General features: G+C 60.5%; 3 protein-coding genes across 3 annotated transcripts; all 3 read right to left on the bottom strand.

The window, feature by feature from the left end:
- Positions 1–25: 25 nt before the first annotated feature.
- Positions 26–1,545, bottom strand: NUDT8 (nudix hydrolase 8). Its single transcript, XM_065755542.1, has 4 exons — positions 1,323–1,545; positions 1,092–1,224; positions 417–494; positions 26–335 (listed from the first exon to the last, which is right to left on the bottom strand). Exons 1-4 carry the CDS (start codon positions 1,535–1,537, stop codon positions 90–92), a joined length of 672 nt encoding a protein of 223 aa, XP_065611614.1. The 5' UTR covers positions 1,538–1,545; the 3' UTR covers positions 26–89.
- A 353-nt stretch (positions 1,546–1,898) lies between these two features.
- On the bottom strand, positions 1,899–4,307 carry MTCH2 (mitochondrial carrier 2). Its single transcript, XM_065755541.1, has 13 exons — positions 4,182–4,307; positions 4,019–4,103; positions 3,839–3,945; positions 3,739–3,765; positions 3,617–3,670; positions 3,484–3,541; positions 3,333–3,384; positions 3,191–3,250; positions 2,646–2,739; positions 2,494–2,538; positions 2,352–2,419; positions 2,075–2,150; positions 1,899–1,985 (listed from the first exon to the last, which is right to left on the bottom strand). Exons 1-13 carry the CDS (start codon positions 4,266–4,268, stop codon positions 1,899–1,901), a joined length of 900 nt encoding a protein of 299 aa, XP_065611613.1. The 5' UTR covers positions 4,269–4,307.
- A 1,130-nt stretch (positions 4,308–5,437) lies between these two features.
- Positions 5,438–17,282, bottom strand: FNBP4 (formin binding protein 4). Its single transcript, XM_065755547.1, has 16 exons — positions 17,145–17,282; positions 16,895–16,975; positions 16,668–16,804; positions 16,400–16,577; positions 16,154–16,304; positions 15,958–16,072; positions 15,517–15,855; positions 15,019–15,217; positions 10,727–10,845; positions 8,535–8,639; positions 8,167–8,300; positions 7,031–7,212; positions 6,523–6,836; positions 5,885–6,406; positions 5,649–5,806; positions 5,438–5,562 (listed from the first exon to the last, which is right to left on the bottom strand). Exons 1-16 carry the CDS (start codon positions 17,272–17,274, stop codon positions 5,472–5,474), a joined length of 2,955 nt encoding a protein of 984 aa, XP_065611619.1. The 5' UTR covers positions 17,275–17,282; the 3' UTR covers positions 5,438–5,471.
- Positions 17,283–17,519: the final 237 nt, after the last annotated feature.

Here is a 17,519-nt window from a genome sequence, read left to right as displayed (position 1 = left end):
ACATCAGGGGCGCGCGGAGGGTGACACCGTGCCACCTTCCGACCCCAAACCCCTCGCCCTCAGACCCTCGGCTCCTTCCAAAACGCAGCTCAGGCCCTCTTTTGGGGAGCAGTGATGCCTCTGCTAGGCACGTGGGTCTTTCTGCAGTACAAGTCGGGAGCCAGCAGCTCCAACGTCAGCTCGGTGATGATGGCCGTCAGCCCCCAGATGCGGTGGGGGCCGTTGAGGAAGACGGGCAGAGTGTATCCGTAGCGGCCGGCAGTGCGGAAATGCGTGTAGCCCTGGTTCTCCTCCCGCAGGAGGTGCTCCAGAGGCAGCGTGAAGACCTCTGCCACCTGCAGGCGCAGCAAGAGGGTCGGGGGGACGCACACGCGGGTGGCAGCAGGGATGGGGACGCAGGGTAGGGGGTCACCCACCTCGTCAGGGTTTGGGGACAGCGGCAGGTCCTCCAGGGCTCCCAGGTTGGCTACCACAGGGACCACAAGCATCCCGTGCTGGCAGGGAGCACGTGGCACAGGGACAGGGTGACAAACGCCACCGTGCCGCAGCCACCCCACTTCCCCAGCCCCACGTGCTCCATCCCAAACCCTCAGCCTTGGTCCCCCGCGTCCTATCCCCAGCCACCACATGTCCCCCCTGTTCCTGCCATCCCACCTCCCCATCTCTCAGCCCCATCCCTGAGTCCCCAATGCCTCTGCCCCCAGACGCTGTGTCCCTGTATCCCCCCACCAACGTCTCTGCCGTGTCTCCAGTGTCCCTGTCACTTTGGCCCCAATCACCTCTGTTCCACTTCCCAGCCACACCGTGCCCCACAATGACACTCCGCTCCCAACCACCCCGCCCCACCTGCCCACCCTGTGTCCCCATGTCACCACGCTCCCAGAAGTCCTTTTAACCCCACACCACCTGTGTCCCCGTGCTGCTCCCAACATCACCCTGTCCCCACAAGCTGCCGCTCTCATCTTACGGCCAACCCTGAGCTACAACAACATCAAAACGCAATTTAGCAGACACGTCCCCGCGTCCCATTGCTGCCCTATGTCTCCCGGTCCCTGCACTGCCCCCAAGGTCCCGGTGCCCCCGCTCCGTACCCGCTCGGGCAGCCCTCGCAGCCGCCCCCAGACGCTCTCCTCCCGCAGGCTCAGCCCCAGCTCCTCCCTCGCCTCTCGCAGCGCGGTGCCCTCCGCTCCGCCGTCCGCCGCCTCCCGTTTCCCCCCGGGGAAGCTGCAAACGTTGGGGGGACGGGGGGGGGGAAGAAGGGCTGCGCTGCGTCGGGGCCGGACCCCCACCCCATAACCCCCCCCCCCCCCCCCCCGCACTACCTCACGTCGCCTCCGTAGGGTCCGCGCAGGCGGCTGCAGCGCAGCGTATAGAGCAGAGCGGGGCGGCCCCGCACGGAGCACAGCGGCACCAACACGGCCGCCTCCCCGCCTCCCCCCGCCGCCCCCTCGGCCAGCAGCCGCCGGCAGCGCCGCTCCGTGGCCCCGCACAACGTGACGCGCTGCGGGACCCCCACCGCCCAGCGGCCCACCCGCATGGCCGCACCGAGCCGGGACGCGGAGGGCACGGAGGGACCGTCCCGTCACCCCCCCCCCCCGGGGCTGCAGCGCTCCCAGCGGCCGTGCGGAGCCAGCCCTAACGCAGCGCAACGATCCGGAGCCTCGGAACGGCAGACGTCATCATCCGGGCAGAGCAGGACACACCCCCCCCCCCCAACCCCCCCCCCCCCCCCCCCAAAAAAAACCCCAACCCAGAAATAAAAGCCCTGAGCCCGCACAGACACTCTCACACGGCTGTTTTCATCGCTCAAAATTAAATGATTAAAAAAAAAAAAAAAAGTATAGAAATCACCACTCTGTCAGGGTTATTTCTCGGCAGAGCCCGGCACGGCTCGGCGCTCAGCGGAACCGCCTCTCGTCCCACACGTATCGCTTCCCCGCGGGCACCTTGCGGAAAAACAGGCTGTTCCCTCGGCTCATGTTGCCCTAAAACAGAACGAGGAGCAGCACGGGGGGTAGCTCAGGGCTGCCCCTGCCCCACAGCAGCCCCACAGCAGCCCCACAGCGGCGCTTACTTCCTTGTGCAGCTGGCTCCAGCAGTCCAGCCAGGAGGAGTAAGCGGGTGCGTAGGGGAGCAGGCCCCCAGCCAGCCTGGTAAGGAGAGCACGGTGTTATTTCTACCCAGGGGTGAGGCGGGAGCCGTCGTTCCGCAGCCCTACACGGGGCTGAACTCCGTCTGTAACACAGCTCCCACCCTGCACCTCCCCACGGCCACGTGTGGTCAGCCCTGGGGGGGCTGGACACCATTCCTGCCCTTTGGGAACCCTTCTCACGTGGATCCCGCGCGCTCACCCGCAGTTATTGACAGCCATCAGGTTGGAGACCAGCACGAAGGGGTACGTCAGCATGCTGGCAAAGAACTGCAAGGCAGAGAGGGGCCGCTCAGTGGGGAGCACCACGAGCACGCCAACACGTGCCCGTGGGTCGTACTCACCCCGGTGACTGCCTGAGAGTAGCTCTTCATCTCCGTCATGGAGACCTGGGGGGAGGAAGGCAACCTGAGGCTCACCTGAGCGTCCCCTGGGACCGTGATCACCCCCAGCCTGGCAGCAGCCCCCCCAAAATGGCTCAGGACAGAGCCCATACCCCGTTCTCCAGCGCGTATGTGTTGATGAGGTAGGCCAGCATGTTGCAGAGCCAGAGAGAGAGGATGTCTCCGAGGAGCCGAGGAACGAGGCCGCTGGAAGGGAAGGGGCAGCGGGTTCAGGAACAGCAGGCAGCACATCTTCACGTGGCAAAAGAGTTCTCAGCCTCAGGAACGTGGGTACCCAGGCACGATTTTACGGTTCCCCAGGTGCCAAACAACAGCCACACAACAGATTACACAAAGAAGCTGCGGGTGCCCCACCCCTGGAGTGCCCAAGGCCAGGCTGGAGGGGCCCTCTGTGGTCCCTTCCAACTCGACCACGCTGTTGCTCTATGAAGACAGGGCAGGCACTGTGATTACAAGCCACCAGCTTGCCCAGGGAGTACAACCTGTTGGTACCACGCGCCAAAATGAAGCACCACGAAGAACAGCGAGATGGGAAAACAAAGCAAGAAGCATCACCCGAGGTCTGTGGGTTGAGTGGAAAGACCCCACTTCCCCCCCCCAACCCCTCCCCCCAAGCCCAAAAACCCACAGCACTCACGCGAAGAACCCCAGGATGCCTTCTTCTCGGTAGATCGTAGTGAAGGCGTTTAGTGTTCCACTGGGCCACGAAGGAAGAGGAGAGGACACTGGTCACACCACGCAGGGGTACAGGGACATGGCACCCCGCGGCCCCCCCGTACCTGTACTTGGTCTCCCTGCCGATGAATTGCACCATGCATCGAAGGGTGATCACTGCGGGCAGAGCCGGGCTCAGCGTGGCACGGAGGGATGGCACTGAGGCCATCAACACAACGCCCACGGAGCCAGAGAGGTGTCTGCAGGGGTACGTACCGTGAAAGGGGTGGGTGATGAGGGTGGCAGCAGAGCGAGCGACCATCTCTCGGGAGGTCTGGAGGAGAGAAGAGCTGTCAGAGGCAGGGAGAGAGGGCACGGGGCAGCCCTGAAGCACCCTCCTTCCTCTCACCTCCTTCAGCACCTGCTCCAGTGAGGACACGGGCTCCTTCTTGCTGGTTCTTAGCTGGAGAGAGACAAAAGCATGAAGCAGCCGCGTGAAATACACCCCCCAGCCTAAAAGCCCTCACGTACCTCAGCCTTCTCAGCCTCCTGGTACCGCTGCGGAGAGAAGCACGCGGTCAGCAGCAACCCACGGGTGGCTGCAAACCAAGGCATTCAGGGGGCACAGTACCTGGAGCACTCTGCTGTGCACCACGGTGCCAATGGCGCTGGAGCACAGCCGGGGGGCGAGGCCCTTGAAGAGCCCCGCTCTGCCATCCACCTTCACGATATGCTTGGCTGGGGGGAGACACGGGCAGCGTCAGAACCCCCCCCAGAATACACCCGGACGGGGCTGCGCCGCGCCACTCACCGTAGGCGAAGAGGCCTGGAAGCTGGTAGACCTGGCGGCCGAAGATGTTTCTGCCCAGGGTGGGCGGCAGCGGCTCGTATCCCACCTGCGGCGCGAGAGCACGGCCGGTCCCCACTGCCCCACCGTGCCACCCCCCGCACCGCACCGCTGCGCACCCGCTTACCTGCACCAGCACCTTCACGTACATGAGAGGCTGCGAGAGCACGGTGAGCCCCGAGCCCAGCAGCACCTGCGACGCCTCGTCCGCCATGCTGCCGCCCCGGCGCCGCGGCCCAGAAGGACACGGCTACCGCTTCCGCTTCCGCCTCCTTCCGGCGTGCTCGCGGCCCACTTCCGGTACGGTCGCCATGGCAACGCGGCCTATGGGGCCTGCGCGGCCTTGAAGCGCCGCCTGCGGTGGGGGGGGGGACGGACCCACTACCCTGGGGAGGGATGGAGACACACCCCCGTTGTCATCACAGGGGTTGGCCGTGGGGACGAGGGTAATAAAAAAGCAGAGTGCTACCTCACCGATGTGCTTGATGGTCTCCTTGATAACCTCGCACTCGTTGGGCCACCGGGGAGCAGGAAGGGGTCCTCGTGCCGAGGGAAGGGCAAAGAGTGCCCGTGGCTCCCCGGGCGACCCACAGCCCTGCATGGGGAGCACCTGCAGGGCCCTGGGGATTGCAGAAGGGGCTGGGGAGCTCCCACCCCACGGCGTAATTCCAGCAGAGGACAGGCAGCACGGGCTGCAAAGGTTGGAGACAACGCTCCAGGGGTCAGCCCCGAAGGACCTGTCACCCCGTCAGGGGGCTGCAGCCTGGGCCCTCCCCCACTCCCTGCTGGGTGCCAGAGGCAGCACAGGGGCACTTGGTGCATCCCCACGGGGACACCGAGCTGTGCTGCCTGGCTGGCTTTTGAGAGAGCACCGCTGGAGCCTGACCGGGGAGTCCCACAGCCCGGGGGGGGTGAGGTGACGTGCAGCTCCCCTTGGAAGTAGCCGTAGTAGCACAGGAGGCCGTGCGTGAAGCTGCCGTAGGGCTCAGGGACAGCCTGGGTAGGACGGTGCCCATCAGGTCCCAGTCCTCCTCCCAACACCCCCCCCCCGCAGCCCCCAACGTGGGCAGCAGGGTACCTCGGGAGCCACGTGGTGCTGAGAGGCACTCAGCCCCCTCTTCTGTCCCCTTCTCCGGGGCAGAGCTGGGAAAGGAGCCACAGGGACTGCACTGCGCCCTGGCAGACACTGAGGGCAGCAGAGCCACGGCCCTCAGTCCCCACGCGGACCCCCCCATCCCGTTGCCACCAAGCACGTGAACCCCCAAACGTCCCTCCTGCCGTTCAGACGGCACATCCCCAAACTGCTACGATTTATTGGACAACGATCGAGTCGTTAAAGGGCTCCAAACTGTACAACTGTAAAAAAAAACCAACAACCCAACCAAAACAAAACCGAACCGAGCGCGGCGCGCACGCTTCATGTGCTCGACGCGGTTTTCCTTCGCTTCAGCCGTGCTCGCCAGTCCTCTGGCAGCGCCTCGAAGTTGGCATTCCTCTCTGCCATGCCACTGCAGGGACAAAGCACGCCGTCAGCACTCCGGTGCTGCCAAGGGACACCCCCTGCTGCTCTGTGACAAAGCCCCCGGGCCCGTACCTGAGCAGCTGTTGCTGCTTCCACTCCTCAATGCGCCTCTGCGCCGTTGTCTCCCGGTCCTCCTCGCTGGAGCTGGAGTTCTCCTCCTCATCGAGCTCCCGCTGGATGCTCTGCCACTTCTTCACCAGCGAAGGCATCTTTGTTTTGCCCTTCTTGCTCTGTGGAATCGAGCAGGCCGCAGTCAGGCACAGCACCGAGACAACGGGCGACGGACCCGCCCCGGAGCCCCCTCCTACCTTCTCCTTCCGCCCCTTCCTCGGCTTCTCCGGTTTATCCGGCGGCGGCGGCGGCGCTTTGGGGGTGGGGGGTGGGGGTGTCTGCGGCGGAGGAGGGGGTGGCGGATGCTCGGCGGGGCCGGTGGCAGGCAGGGAGCCACGTGCTGGGGCCGGGGGCACCGCCAGGCCAGCGGGCACGGTGCACTCGGAGTAGCTCATGACGGACGGCACAGCGGGCGCCGGCACGCCCAAGTAGCCGGGCTGCATGGCCATGCTGGACGGCTGGGGGACGGCGTGGCCCGGCGGCAGGCGGAGGTTGGCACGGCTCTGCAGCTCGGCCTGCAGGCGCTGGCGCGGCCTCAGGGAGGCGAGGGGCACGGGAGGGGGCTGGTACTTGCCAGCGGCCATCAGGGGCTGGCTGTAGATGACGGGGCAGCTGCCGATGGTGGCCGCTCGCTGCATCAGCTCCGGGTTCATCTCCGCGGCTTTCCGCTTCTGGGGCTTGGCGGGGAGCAGTGGGGCAGGGCTGGGCTCGGCAGCGGCCTGCAAGAGAAAGAGCCGAGCTGAGAACTGCCCGCAGCGGGCATCCAGCCCAGCAGCACGGCCCACAGGTCGGGGACGGCAAGCGAGGCCCCGCTCGGCCCGGCGCTACCGCTCACCTGGCTCCTGCTGACGGCCGGGCGCAGGAGAGGCTTGAGCAGAGCGTCTTCTTCCGTGCCCGGGGCGGGCGGCTCCTCGCCCCCCTCGTCTTCCATCTCCACTTCCTGGATCTCGCCGTCTTCTCCGGGAGGCGGCGGTGGGGGCGGCGGTGGCGGCGGCGAGTCAGGGGGGGGCGGAGGCGGCGGAGGCATTTCCAAAGGCAAGGGAGGTTGGAGGACCGGGACAGAGGACTGAAGCAGAGTCCAAAATGGAGTGAGCGGCATGAGAGACGTAGCAGGGACTTGGCCTGAGAAGGATTCTTTACAAAGGGAGCCTGAAGAATACATAGTGACACGGGCTTGAAAAGCCAGCCTACTGACCGCGCTGCCGCGTGCTGCCTCCTTCCACGGCCCTGCCGCCGACCGGGCTGGCTCACCCAAAGCTACCGCCACCAGGGCAGGGAGTGCCTGACCAAGCTCCCCCCCCCCTCCTCCTCCTCCTCTTCCTCCTCCTAGCCCCGCGCCGTACCTGTTGAACTCTCAGCGGCGTTGCCGGGGTGCTCTCCTTTCTCTCTGGGAGGTGGTTCGGGAGGACCGTCGGCTTTTCTGTCGGCGCTCTGCTGCTGTCCTTCGTCTTCGTCCTCTCCGTCGGGGAACTCCCACTGCGACTCTCCTGAGTGCTCGTTAACATAGAAATAGCGTCTATGCTCCCTAAATCACAAGAAAGAAAACGAAGCTTTACATTCCCTCCCCCGCACAGCCACACTCCAAGGCGGGCCTGCCCACGACAGCAGTGTGCTCTCGCAGGGAGGACCCTCTGCAGCTGGGCTGCCGCTCCCAAACGCAACAAACAACTCTGAGGACGGAGGCAGGAGAGCCCCAAGCCAGCGGCCCCGCCGGCTCCGGGAGCACTGCCCCAGCCCCCTGCTCCGAGGGAGGGGAGGGCCCAGAGCGGGCCAGCGTGCAGCAGAGCCACGTCGCACTAGCACCGGGACTTGGAGAGTCCCGCCACCTCGGCTTAAAGCTGCCCCTCCAAGAAGGGGCACCGGGGGAACAGCCCAGTGAGAAGCGGCTGCCCCCCAACCCCGCGGTGCGTGGAGGTCGCTTTTATGATACTCTTGGTGTCAAACATACAGTGAATGCTAGAGAGAGGGAGCGGATCTGGGAGCTGAAAAACAAAAGAGCAAAGATTTCAAATAAAGGAAAATTAATCGAGAAAGCCAAATAGACAAAGAAATGTTTGGGTCTGACCTGCTGGCAGGAGACAGAAATCTTGTTCTTCGTTCCGCCGATGAGTTGAAGTTTGTCCTTTGTCAGAGCTGTTGGTCAGAAGAGGTGATCCAGAGATCCTGCAAAGTTCACAGAGCTCTCGCATGCGCGACCCCCCAGGCCCGCCCTCCGCAGCAGCGCTTTACACTCCTAGGAGTGCCACCAGCTCTGTCCAAACAGTGGATCGGCTCCGTCTCAAAGCAGCGAGCGCTCGCTCTGCACGTGTCCCCTTTGGCGGCCGGCTCAAGCTCTGTAAGCGCCGCGAGTTGCTCTGCCTGCCCAGCACCGCTAACGGAGTCTCGGAGAGGGACGGCGCCGCGTCGTCAGGTGGTGATGGTCACAAATCATGTCTGAGATGTCAGAGATGAAAGGTGAGAAAGGTAGGAGAGGGCGTACCTGTCCCAGTGGCAGGACCAGCCTTTAGGGGTGGCGTTTATTTCGTATTGTTTTAGCTGTTCGGCTGCGTCTTGGAGTTTGCGTTTGAGGTAGTTTCCATTGAGAGCACCTTCTCGCCAGTCTGCAATGCGGGTCTGGAGGGGCAAGAAGCAGGGGGGGGAAGCCGTTGAGGGGGCTGCTGGCAGCCTCGAGGTCTGGGAGAGGCTCCCTTATGGCAGAGGGCTCGGGAGGGGCAGGGGGGGGGCCGGGAGGAGGAGCCTGCCCCCACGCAAAGCCATGCTCGCGCCGCGCTGAGGACGGGCCTGTGGCTGCTCGAGAGGAGCGCAGCGGGATCCGAAGGCCGGAGCGAGGGGCGAAGGCTCAGTTACCTCTGTCTGCAACAGCAACATGTGGAAGTTGGAGACAGATTGTCTGTTGATGCCCAGGAACTCCAATTTACTAGTCAGAGTGTTTGCCAGCTCTCCGATCTGAAACTGCCGGGGAGGAAAGGGGAAAGAGTCAGCAGCCGCGCACGGGCGCTGTCGCCGGGGCTGCTGTGCCCGCTCCGGGACGTCCCTGGGGTCCCACTGCGGTCCCACGGTGAGGAAGCACGCCCTGCTCCTGTGCTGCTCACCCCCTCCACCCAGCCTGCTCCCTCCCGCAGCCCCTGCTGCTTCCTGGGGACTGCTCCCTACTCCCAGCTCCAAATCAGCCGAGGGCTCTGGCGTCCCAGCAGAGCAAACGCAGGTCACTAAATAATCATTCAAATAAACTTGAAGCGCTTCCCAAGTGGGCCAGGATGCGTTTTTCAGCCTTTGTAAATCGCTGCTGTCCAGAGGAACAAGCTGGAGGGTGCCAAGAAGGGCACCAGAGCTCTAGATTTACTCCTGAGCTGAGGCTGCATCCATGTTACAATCCAGCCCGTGGTGAGCACAGCTCAACCCCAGCACCCCACAGGAGTGGGAGCTCTGCAAGGGGGACGCGCCCCAGGGGAGCAGTCTGCAGGCAAGGGGTGAGCTGGGAAGCAACTGAGAGCAGCACAGATGCCTCCAGGGGACACCACGACTGCTCTGAGGAGGACTCTGAAACCATTTCGTTTTCCATCGTTCTTCAGAAGGAAGGTTCCCAAAGCCAACAACGGGACCGGGCTGACGAGCCACGCTAGAGGAGCCCGAGGCAGGGAAACCAATTCCCACACCGCAATCCCCCACGGAGAAGGCAGGAAGATCCCAGATCAGGGGGCTGCTCCGCAGTGCAGGATCTCCTAACAAAGCAGGCTGAAGAGAACCACCCCGAACCGACGAAGCGAACGAGTACGAGTTACCCGAGGAGCTGGCATTCCTCCAACAGCGCTAAAGGGATCCTGCACGTGAAATCACCACGCTACGGCACACAGTCCATCACACAGAGCACCTCCAGCACCAGAAGAAAAGGTGACAGCAAATGTGACACTTTTAACAGGCTTCCAGCAGCTGGCTGGGATGCGGCAGCCAAGGAGAACGACCCTCGCCACAGGCCTCGTCTTGTTATCATCAATTGGATAACCACAAAAGCCTCACGTACGTGCTACACCGGAGGTTTTGTGCAGAGAACGTCACGTCACGCCTCAAAACTCTGCTAAGAGTTTATTGTGACAGAGGTTAAATCTGCCACGAGGGCATCAAAGCCCTTTCACGCTGCAAAAATGGTTAAACGAGGGGAAATAAAGGCAGGGTGGAGCGTGAGTTTCCAAAGCAGAATGTTTCTAGTGGGGCTCTACCGCTGACTCCCCGTCCATAAACAATCCGGCCAAGGGAGGGATTCGAGCTGCTAGCAAAGCACATCTCAGTGACGAGCGACTGAGGAATGAAGGGGATGGGCTGCAAAGAACAAACGCAGAGATGTCCCCTGCCCTCCTGCGTAACCATCAGCAGAGCCTGAAGCTCTGCGTGCAAGTCACACGGCTCAGGAATCAAAGAAATGCTAAGGTTGGATAAGACCTCTTAACATCATCGAGTCCAGCTGCCAACCCATCCCCGCCGTGCCCACAGATCCTCAGTGCCATATGTCTACGTTTCTTGCACACATTCAGGAAGGGGCTCTGGGAATTGTTTGGCTGCTTGGAAAAGCAGACTGAGCCTCAGAAAGGAGAGCATCAGAGCAATAGCACAGCAACCCCTAGTCCGCACCCGGCAGCTCGATGAAACAAAGCTAAGCATGGGGCAGGAGGAGCAGCACTGGCAGCCTCCAGGCACAGAGTGCTTATGGACGAGGAGTGTTCAGCCTGAGGCAGTGAGAGAGAACACTGCAGGACCACTACAGCGAGAACTTAACACAAAAGTCTTTGCTCTCTCTCGTGGCAAGACCTGGGCGCCATTCTTTGTGCCCCCATCCCCCTTTTCTCTTCTCAAAAGCCTCTTTCAAGCCTTTGCTGCTGACTCCTGCAGGAGACAGGGCACAAGGCTGCAGAGATGCTGGCCTGATCCCGTGCAGCTGCTCTGCCACAGGGTGAGCTGGCCCCACTGTCCCCTTCAGGACCCCAGGACCTGCTGCTATCCCCCCTGCACGACGGATCGCACCACGCATCTCCACGGATCCATACCTTCAGGTCCTGCTCCTCCTCTTCTATTTTTGGTGCCACTTGTGCTTTGGCTTTCTCCTGGGGCTCCTCAGACTCTGCCTCTTTGTCTGAAGGCCCATCAGCTGCTTCCGTGCTCACAGCTGCAGGAGAAAAAACGAGAGGTGAGCAGGGCTGCAACCGGGCTGCCCACGCTCCTCATGCCACACTGGGGAGTCAAAGCCAGCTCCTTCCTGTGAGAGAAGCCTAAAACGAAAAGCAGAGAGGGTTGCAGGCCCTGTACATCAGGTGCTCAGGATCCTTCTAGAAAAAAAGAACAGACAGGACTCAACGAACGGCAGCTGTTACGACACAAGGATGGGGAAGAGGAACAGAGAGAGAGTGCAGAGCACCAGCAGCCGAGTGACCAATCGCTGAACTCCTGCAGCTTAATCACTTGTTAGAGATGTTGGGCAGTAAGAGATTGAGACAACTGCCAAAGGGGATCAGACAGCTCCCAGAAGCCACCAAGATGACAAGGTTTCATTTGGGCTATGCTGCAGGACAGTAACAACTCAGCACCTGCTCGGGTGCCAGGCTGGAAGTTTGGCAAGGAACTCCAACCAGAACCAGTGTGTTAAAAAAAATCACCCCCCTGGAGCGTTCTGGTGCCCGTCTCCCTTTGCTATCCCACAGCAGCAGGCTACAGCTCAAAGTAATGCAGCTTCCTGCTCGCTAAGTGCCACGTGGGAAAGCTGCAGGAGAGCTGCCTCTAGGCACCATCTGCTCTGAGCCTGTGAGATGGGAGGAAAAGTCCTCCGACCAAACCCTCCCTCCAAGGGCAAGCACCTCCACCCACCACCACGCCTCGGGGTGCTCTTTACACCCCATTTCTGCACTGCTCTCCCAAACGTAGCAACACAACTGGTGCATTTTGGGGAGAGCTGCACCGGACTTGAGTATTCCATGACTGGAATACTGGGATTCATGACTGGAATACTGGGATTGATGGCTACAAGCTCTTCAGAAGGGATAGACAGGGAAGAAAGGGTGGTGGCATAGCTCTCTATATCAAAGAGTGTTTTGATGTTGAAGAACTAGTGGTTGGAAATGACAAAGTAGAGTGTCTATGGATAAGGATCAGGGGGATAGTCCTTAGGAGTGACATCGTGGTGGGGGTCTGTTACAGACCACCTAGTCAGGATGAAGAAATAGATGAGATGTTCTATAAACAACTCGTAGATGTTGCACGATGGCCAGCACTCGTTCTCATGGGGGACTTCAACTTCCCTGATATATGCTGGAAATACAATACTGCGCAGAGGAAGCAGTCCTTGAGATTTCTAGAATGTGTGGATGATTGCTTCCTGACTCAGCTAATGCAAGAGCCTACCAGGGGAGATGCCTTGCTTGACCTACTTTTCACTAACAGGGAAGGACTAGTAGGGGATGTGAAGGTTGGAGATTGTCTTGGCCAGAGTGACCATGAAATGGTGGAGTTTGCTATTCTGGGTGCCGTCAAGAGGGTGACTAGCAAAACTATTACCTTGGACTTCCGGAGGGCAGACTTTGACCTGTTCAGGACACTTGTTGCAAGGGTCCCTTGGGACTTGCTCCTGAAGGGTAAAGGGGTCCAGGAAGCCTGGATGCTCTTCAAGATGGAAATCTTAAAGGCACAGGAGCAGGCAGTCCCGGAGTCCTGTAAGTCAAGCCGGAGGAGCAAAAGACCAGTGTGGATGAACCGGGATCTTTTGTTGAGACTCCGAGAGAAAAGGAGAGTCTATGTCCTCTGGAAGATGGGTCAGGCTACTTGGGGTGACTACAGAGAACTGGCCAAGATCTGCAGGCAGAAAATTAGAAATGCTAAAGCCCAGCTTGAAATTAGGCTGGCTACTGCTGTAAAGGAGAACAGGAAACCCTTTTACAAATATATTAACAGCAGGAGAAGAACTAAGGAAAATTTCCCTCCTTTACTCAACGAGGCAGGCAATATAACCACAGATGATAAGGAAAAGGCTGAGGTTCTCAATGCCTTCTTCACATCTGTCTTTAATAGACAGGACAGTTGTCCACATGGTACTTGCCCTGACCTGGAAGTCCGGGACGGGGTGCATAATGCACCCCCTGTGATTCAAGCAGAGACGGTCAGAGATCTTCTCCTCCATCTGAACTGCCACAAGTCCATGGGGCCAGATGGGATCCACCCAAGGGTGCTGAGGGAGCTAGCAGAGGTGATTGCCGAGCCACTTTCTGCCATCTATCAGCATTCCTGGTTATCTGGAGAGGTCCCACAAGATTGGAGGCTTGCCGATGTGACTCCCATCTTCAAGAAAGGCCGTAAGGAAGACCCGGGGAACTACAGGCCTGTCAGCCTGACCTCGGTATCAGGGAAAGTTATGGAACAGATGATATTGAGGGAGATCACACGACACGTGCATGGCAATAAAGGGATCAGACCCAGCCAGCACGGGTTCACCAGGGGCAGGTCGTGCTTGTCCAACCTCATCTCCTTCTATGACTGGGTGACCAGACAGGTAGATGAGGGAAAGGCTGTTGATGTAGTCTACCTGGACTTCAGCAAGGCCTTTGACACGGTCTCCCACAGTATTCTCCTAAGGAAACTGGCAGCCCGTGGTGTGGACAGGTTCACTCTTCTCTGGGTGGAGAACTGGCTGGAGGGCCGTGCCCAGAGGGTAGTGGTTAATGGAGTTAAGTCCAGCTGGCGTCCTGTAACGAGTGGTGTCCCCCAAGGGTCAGTTTTGGGGCCCATCTTGTTTAATATCTTTATTGATGACCTAGATGAGGGAATTGAGTGTACCCTCAGTAAGTTTGCAGATGACACAAAGCTGGGAGGATGTGTCAAACTGCCTGAGGGTAGGGAGGCCCTTCAGAGGGATTTGGATAGGCTGAACAGCTGGGCTGAGCAAAATGGGATGAGGTTCAATAAGACCAAGTGCCGGGTCCTGCACTTTGGCCACAATAACCCCATGCAATGCTATAGGCTTGGGGCAGAATGGCTTGAAGAATGTAGAGAGGAAAAGGACCTGGGGGTGTTGGTTGATGCTCGGCTCAACATGAGCCGGCAGTGTGCACAGGTGGCTAAGAAGGCCAACAGCATCCTGGCCTGTGTTAGAAATAGTGTAGCCAGCAGGAGCAGGGAGGTGATCATCCCCCTGTACTCAGCTCTGGTGCGGCCGCACCTCGAGTACTGTGTTCAGTTTTGGGCCCCTCACTACAAGAAGGACATTGAGGCCCTGGAGCGTGTTCAGAGAAGGGCAACAAAACTGGTGAGGGGCCTGGAGCACAAGTCTTATGAGGAGCGGCTGAGGGAGCTGGGATTGTTTAGTCTGGAGAAGAGGAGGCTCAGAGGAGACCTTATAGCACTCTACCACTTCCTGAAGGGGGGTTGTGGTGAGGAGGGGGTAGGCCTCTTCTCCCTGATAAAGTAATGACAGGACGAGAGGGAATGGCCACAAGTTGCGCCAGGGAAGATTTAGATTAGACCTCAGGAAGCATTTCTTTTCTGAAAGAGTGGTCAGGCACTGGAATGGCCTGCCTAGGGAGGTGGTTGAGGCACCATCCCTAGCGCTGTTCAAGAAGCGTTTAGATGAGGTGCTTAAGGACTTAATTTAGTAGTTGGGTAGAGATAGTGATAGGAGGATGGTTGGACTAGATGATCTTATAGGTCCTTTCCAACCTTATGAACTTATGAACTTATGAACTTATGGAAGGGCCGGGTGAGCTGGGGAGCCTCCACAGCTCAGCACCTTGCTGCTGTGTGGGGAGCTAAGGGGAATGTGAGCAACGTCGCTACTGCTCAGGCACGGAGCTCAACGCACCTTGCACAGCACGGCTCTTGCAGGAAGGAGGTGCTTCTTGCAGCAAGGCTTTCTGTGCACTGAGTGGGCAGCTCAGCTGCGTGAAATACGGCTGCTGTCACCCAGGGGTGGAGAAACAGAGCTTAAGGAGTGAGGCAACAGCCCACAGTGCATCGCTGCTAGGATTTATAATGTTACAGAAGCTACGTGGCACGAGGCCACGGTTATGCTTTTGTGTTCTCTCTTCTACTAACGCTAATTAAGTGTTGGTGCCCTCCCAGTTACTTTATTTATAGGAGGGAGGATTTGGCACTAGAACTCCCTGCAGCTCCCACTGACGCTTGGCTGCACGAGACCACGCTGCCAGCCACCCCTGTGCCCTGCACACCTACCTCACCTCCTGGCTCCACCGTGCACCGCAGGCAAGCCCCATCTTCGGGGAGGAGGAGCCCCGGCAGGAGAGGGCTGCAGCATTTCCGAGCACCCGCTCCTCCCTCCAAAGGGAGCCTTTCAAATTACCTGCTTCTCCTCCCTCCGGGCTCTCCCTGCCCGTTTTGCTGGCGGGATCAGGGCTGGCAGCTCCTGCAAACAGTTTCCATTTGCCCCGCTTTGAGGCCAGCCTGCGGGGCGCATCCTGCGAGGCCGACTGGCTCCCATCAGAGAGAGGGCTAGAGCCTGAAACGCTGCCATCTCCTTCCTCCAAAGCACGCAGCTCTGCCTGCGGAGACACGAGACAGTGAGCAGCACTTCAGGGGACCCCAGCTGCCCCAAATACCCATCGCACACATAAGAGCTACTCTACTTAGGATGCATCTTTAAGAGAAGTGAACAGGAAGCACCAGCTCTAGAACTGCTAGCAGAGCATCTGCAAGAAGCTGTGCCATCAGCTCTACTAGCAGCACAGGACACAAGGAATCCTGCTCCCAAAGGATTCAGGAAGGGACGCGAGCGCCTGCCACTGCTGCCTGGTTTATTTATCGCTAACCGTTTCTCATCGCTTTTCCTGTACCAAATTACCTTCTTTCTCTCTAGCACTATCTCCAGCTCAAGCGTGTCTTGCTCCTCTTCTTCCTCCCCACTCTCTCCTGACTGCACTACGCTGCACATCTCCTCCTGCAGCGTGTCCTCCAGGGCATCCTTGCCCGGCTTGAGCTCCTCAGAGGCAGCTGGCACCTCCTCTGCTTTCACCTCCTCTTCTGGGGGTGGCTCGACTTCCTCTTTGCAGATCACCTTTCTCCTCCAACGCTCTTCTTCCTCCTTCACCACATCCGGCACGAGCGGCGCCAGCAGGGCCGCAGCCACCCCTTTTTTCTCCTCCTCGCTGTTAGAGAGCGCCTGGACTCCTTCGTTTACTTCCTGCAGGGTTTGAGCACCACATCAGTGGCTCCACGCAGCCCCGGACTCAAACGTGAGCTCAGGAGCAGAGCAGACTGCTTGCTGCTTGGCTGCCCGACTCACCTTTTTCACCTCCCGCTTAGCTCCGGGTCTGGCAGCACTTGCTGGACCCGTTTTCTCCTGCGGCAAGGGCTCAGCAGCTGTGGCAAAGCTCCCATTAGTGCCTGCTGTTGTGCTGCTGAGGACAAAATCAAGCGAAGGGTCAGCACAGGGCTGCAGCCCCCTCCCTCCCTCCCTCCCAGCCTGGGTGTGCCCTCACCTGGGCTGGTAGTGCTGCAGGCCCTGCACCTGGGTCGCCAAGTACTGTGGCAGCTCCCAGGTCACCTCATTGCTCTGTGTGTTCCAGTAGTAGTAGCAGCCAGTGTTCTCATCCCACACCTCCTGCCAGTCACCCATTTCCAGTTCTCCCACTGTCAGGGTACGAAGACAAGCAGATCACTTATCAGACCCAACACCCCATACTCTGCGACCCCCTTGCAGGTAAGTCACCCTACGGGGTGCTCACCTCCTGCCAGCGAGCACTGCGTGTCATACTGCCACTCAGGGGCCGCGGCTGCATCCGTGCCGTTGGCGGTGGCCGTGGCCGGCTCCTTGGGCTCGGGGCGGGGCGGTGTGGGAGGCGGTGCAGCGGCAGCGGGGGTGGGCTCGGCCGGCTGTGGGGGGGCCGTGATGGCGTCGATCTCCTTGAGAAATCAACAGAACGCGAGGGAGTGAGAGAGAGAGAAGACCCGAGGGCACAGGGCTGAGAAGAAGGAGGAAAGCTCCGTGCTTACCGCTAGGAAGTTCGCCAGCGTGCTGTCGATGTCGGTTGAGTTGTTCCCCTTGGCATCGGCGGAGCGTGCCGGCTTCTCGGCGCCTTCCCCCTCTTCATCGTCGCTGTCGGCGTAGGCGCCCAGCAGGCACAGCCCACCTGCATCGGGGGCAGCCTCGGTCAGGCGGGGGGGAGGGGGGGCAAACCGAGCCCTCCAGACCCCGTCGGAGGGGAAGAAACGATCCCTACCTGTGGGTTTGACGGCGGCGGGAGCAGGGGGCGGCGGGTTGGGAGCGCTGCGGGGCGGCTCCGGCACCGCCTCGGCTTCATCTGCGGAACAGAAAGAGGAAAAAAGAGTCCAACGAGGGCCCCAAAACCGGGAACAAGACGAGGGATGGGAGGGGGGGGGGAAGGGCGGGCGGAACCGCCCCGGCCCGCGCGCCGCTCCGGAGAGGCCGCGCTAGGCCTCGCCCCGCCAACAAAGCGGCTCCTCCTTTACCCGGCTCCGAACCCGACTCCGTCCCCTCCGCCGCTTGCCCCGAGGGTCCCGCGTCCTCCCGGCGCGGCCCCGGCGGGGAGAGCTGCAGGATGGGCCGGCGGCCCGGGGCGCTGCGGGACTTCTTCCCCATGGCGGCGGCGGCGGCGCGAAGAAAAGCGGGAGCGCGCGCGGAGGGGAGCGGCGGCGCGTCGCGTCACGACGTAGCGCTACGTCATGACGTCATGTTGCGTCACGACGTCGGGAGGGGGCGGGCGGAGGCATTGAAGCGAGCTGCCCGCACACCCCGGTACAACACGCGGCTTTTATTAACGTTCATATCCAAAACGGCAGCCATAAATAAAAGGAACACGGAGCGCTTCCACGCGTGGCACGGCG

Source organism: Cyrtonyx montezumae, unplaced genomic scaffold (assembly GCF_038088225.1).
Source record: "Cyrtonyx montezumae isolate F1298 unplaced genomic scaffold, pur_monq_1.0 scaffold_10, whole genome shotgun sequence".
In the NCBI taxonomy this organism is placed as follows: domain Eukaryota; kingdom Metazoa; phylum Chordata; class Aves; order Galliformes; family Odontophoridae; genus Cyrtonyx; species Cyrtonyx montezumae.
The sequence above is the reverse complement of the archived record's forward strand: the minus strand, read 5'-3'. Positions and strand labels throughout refer to the sequence as shown.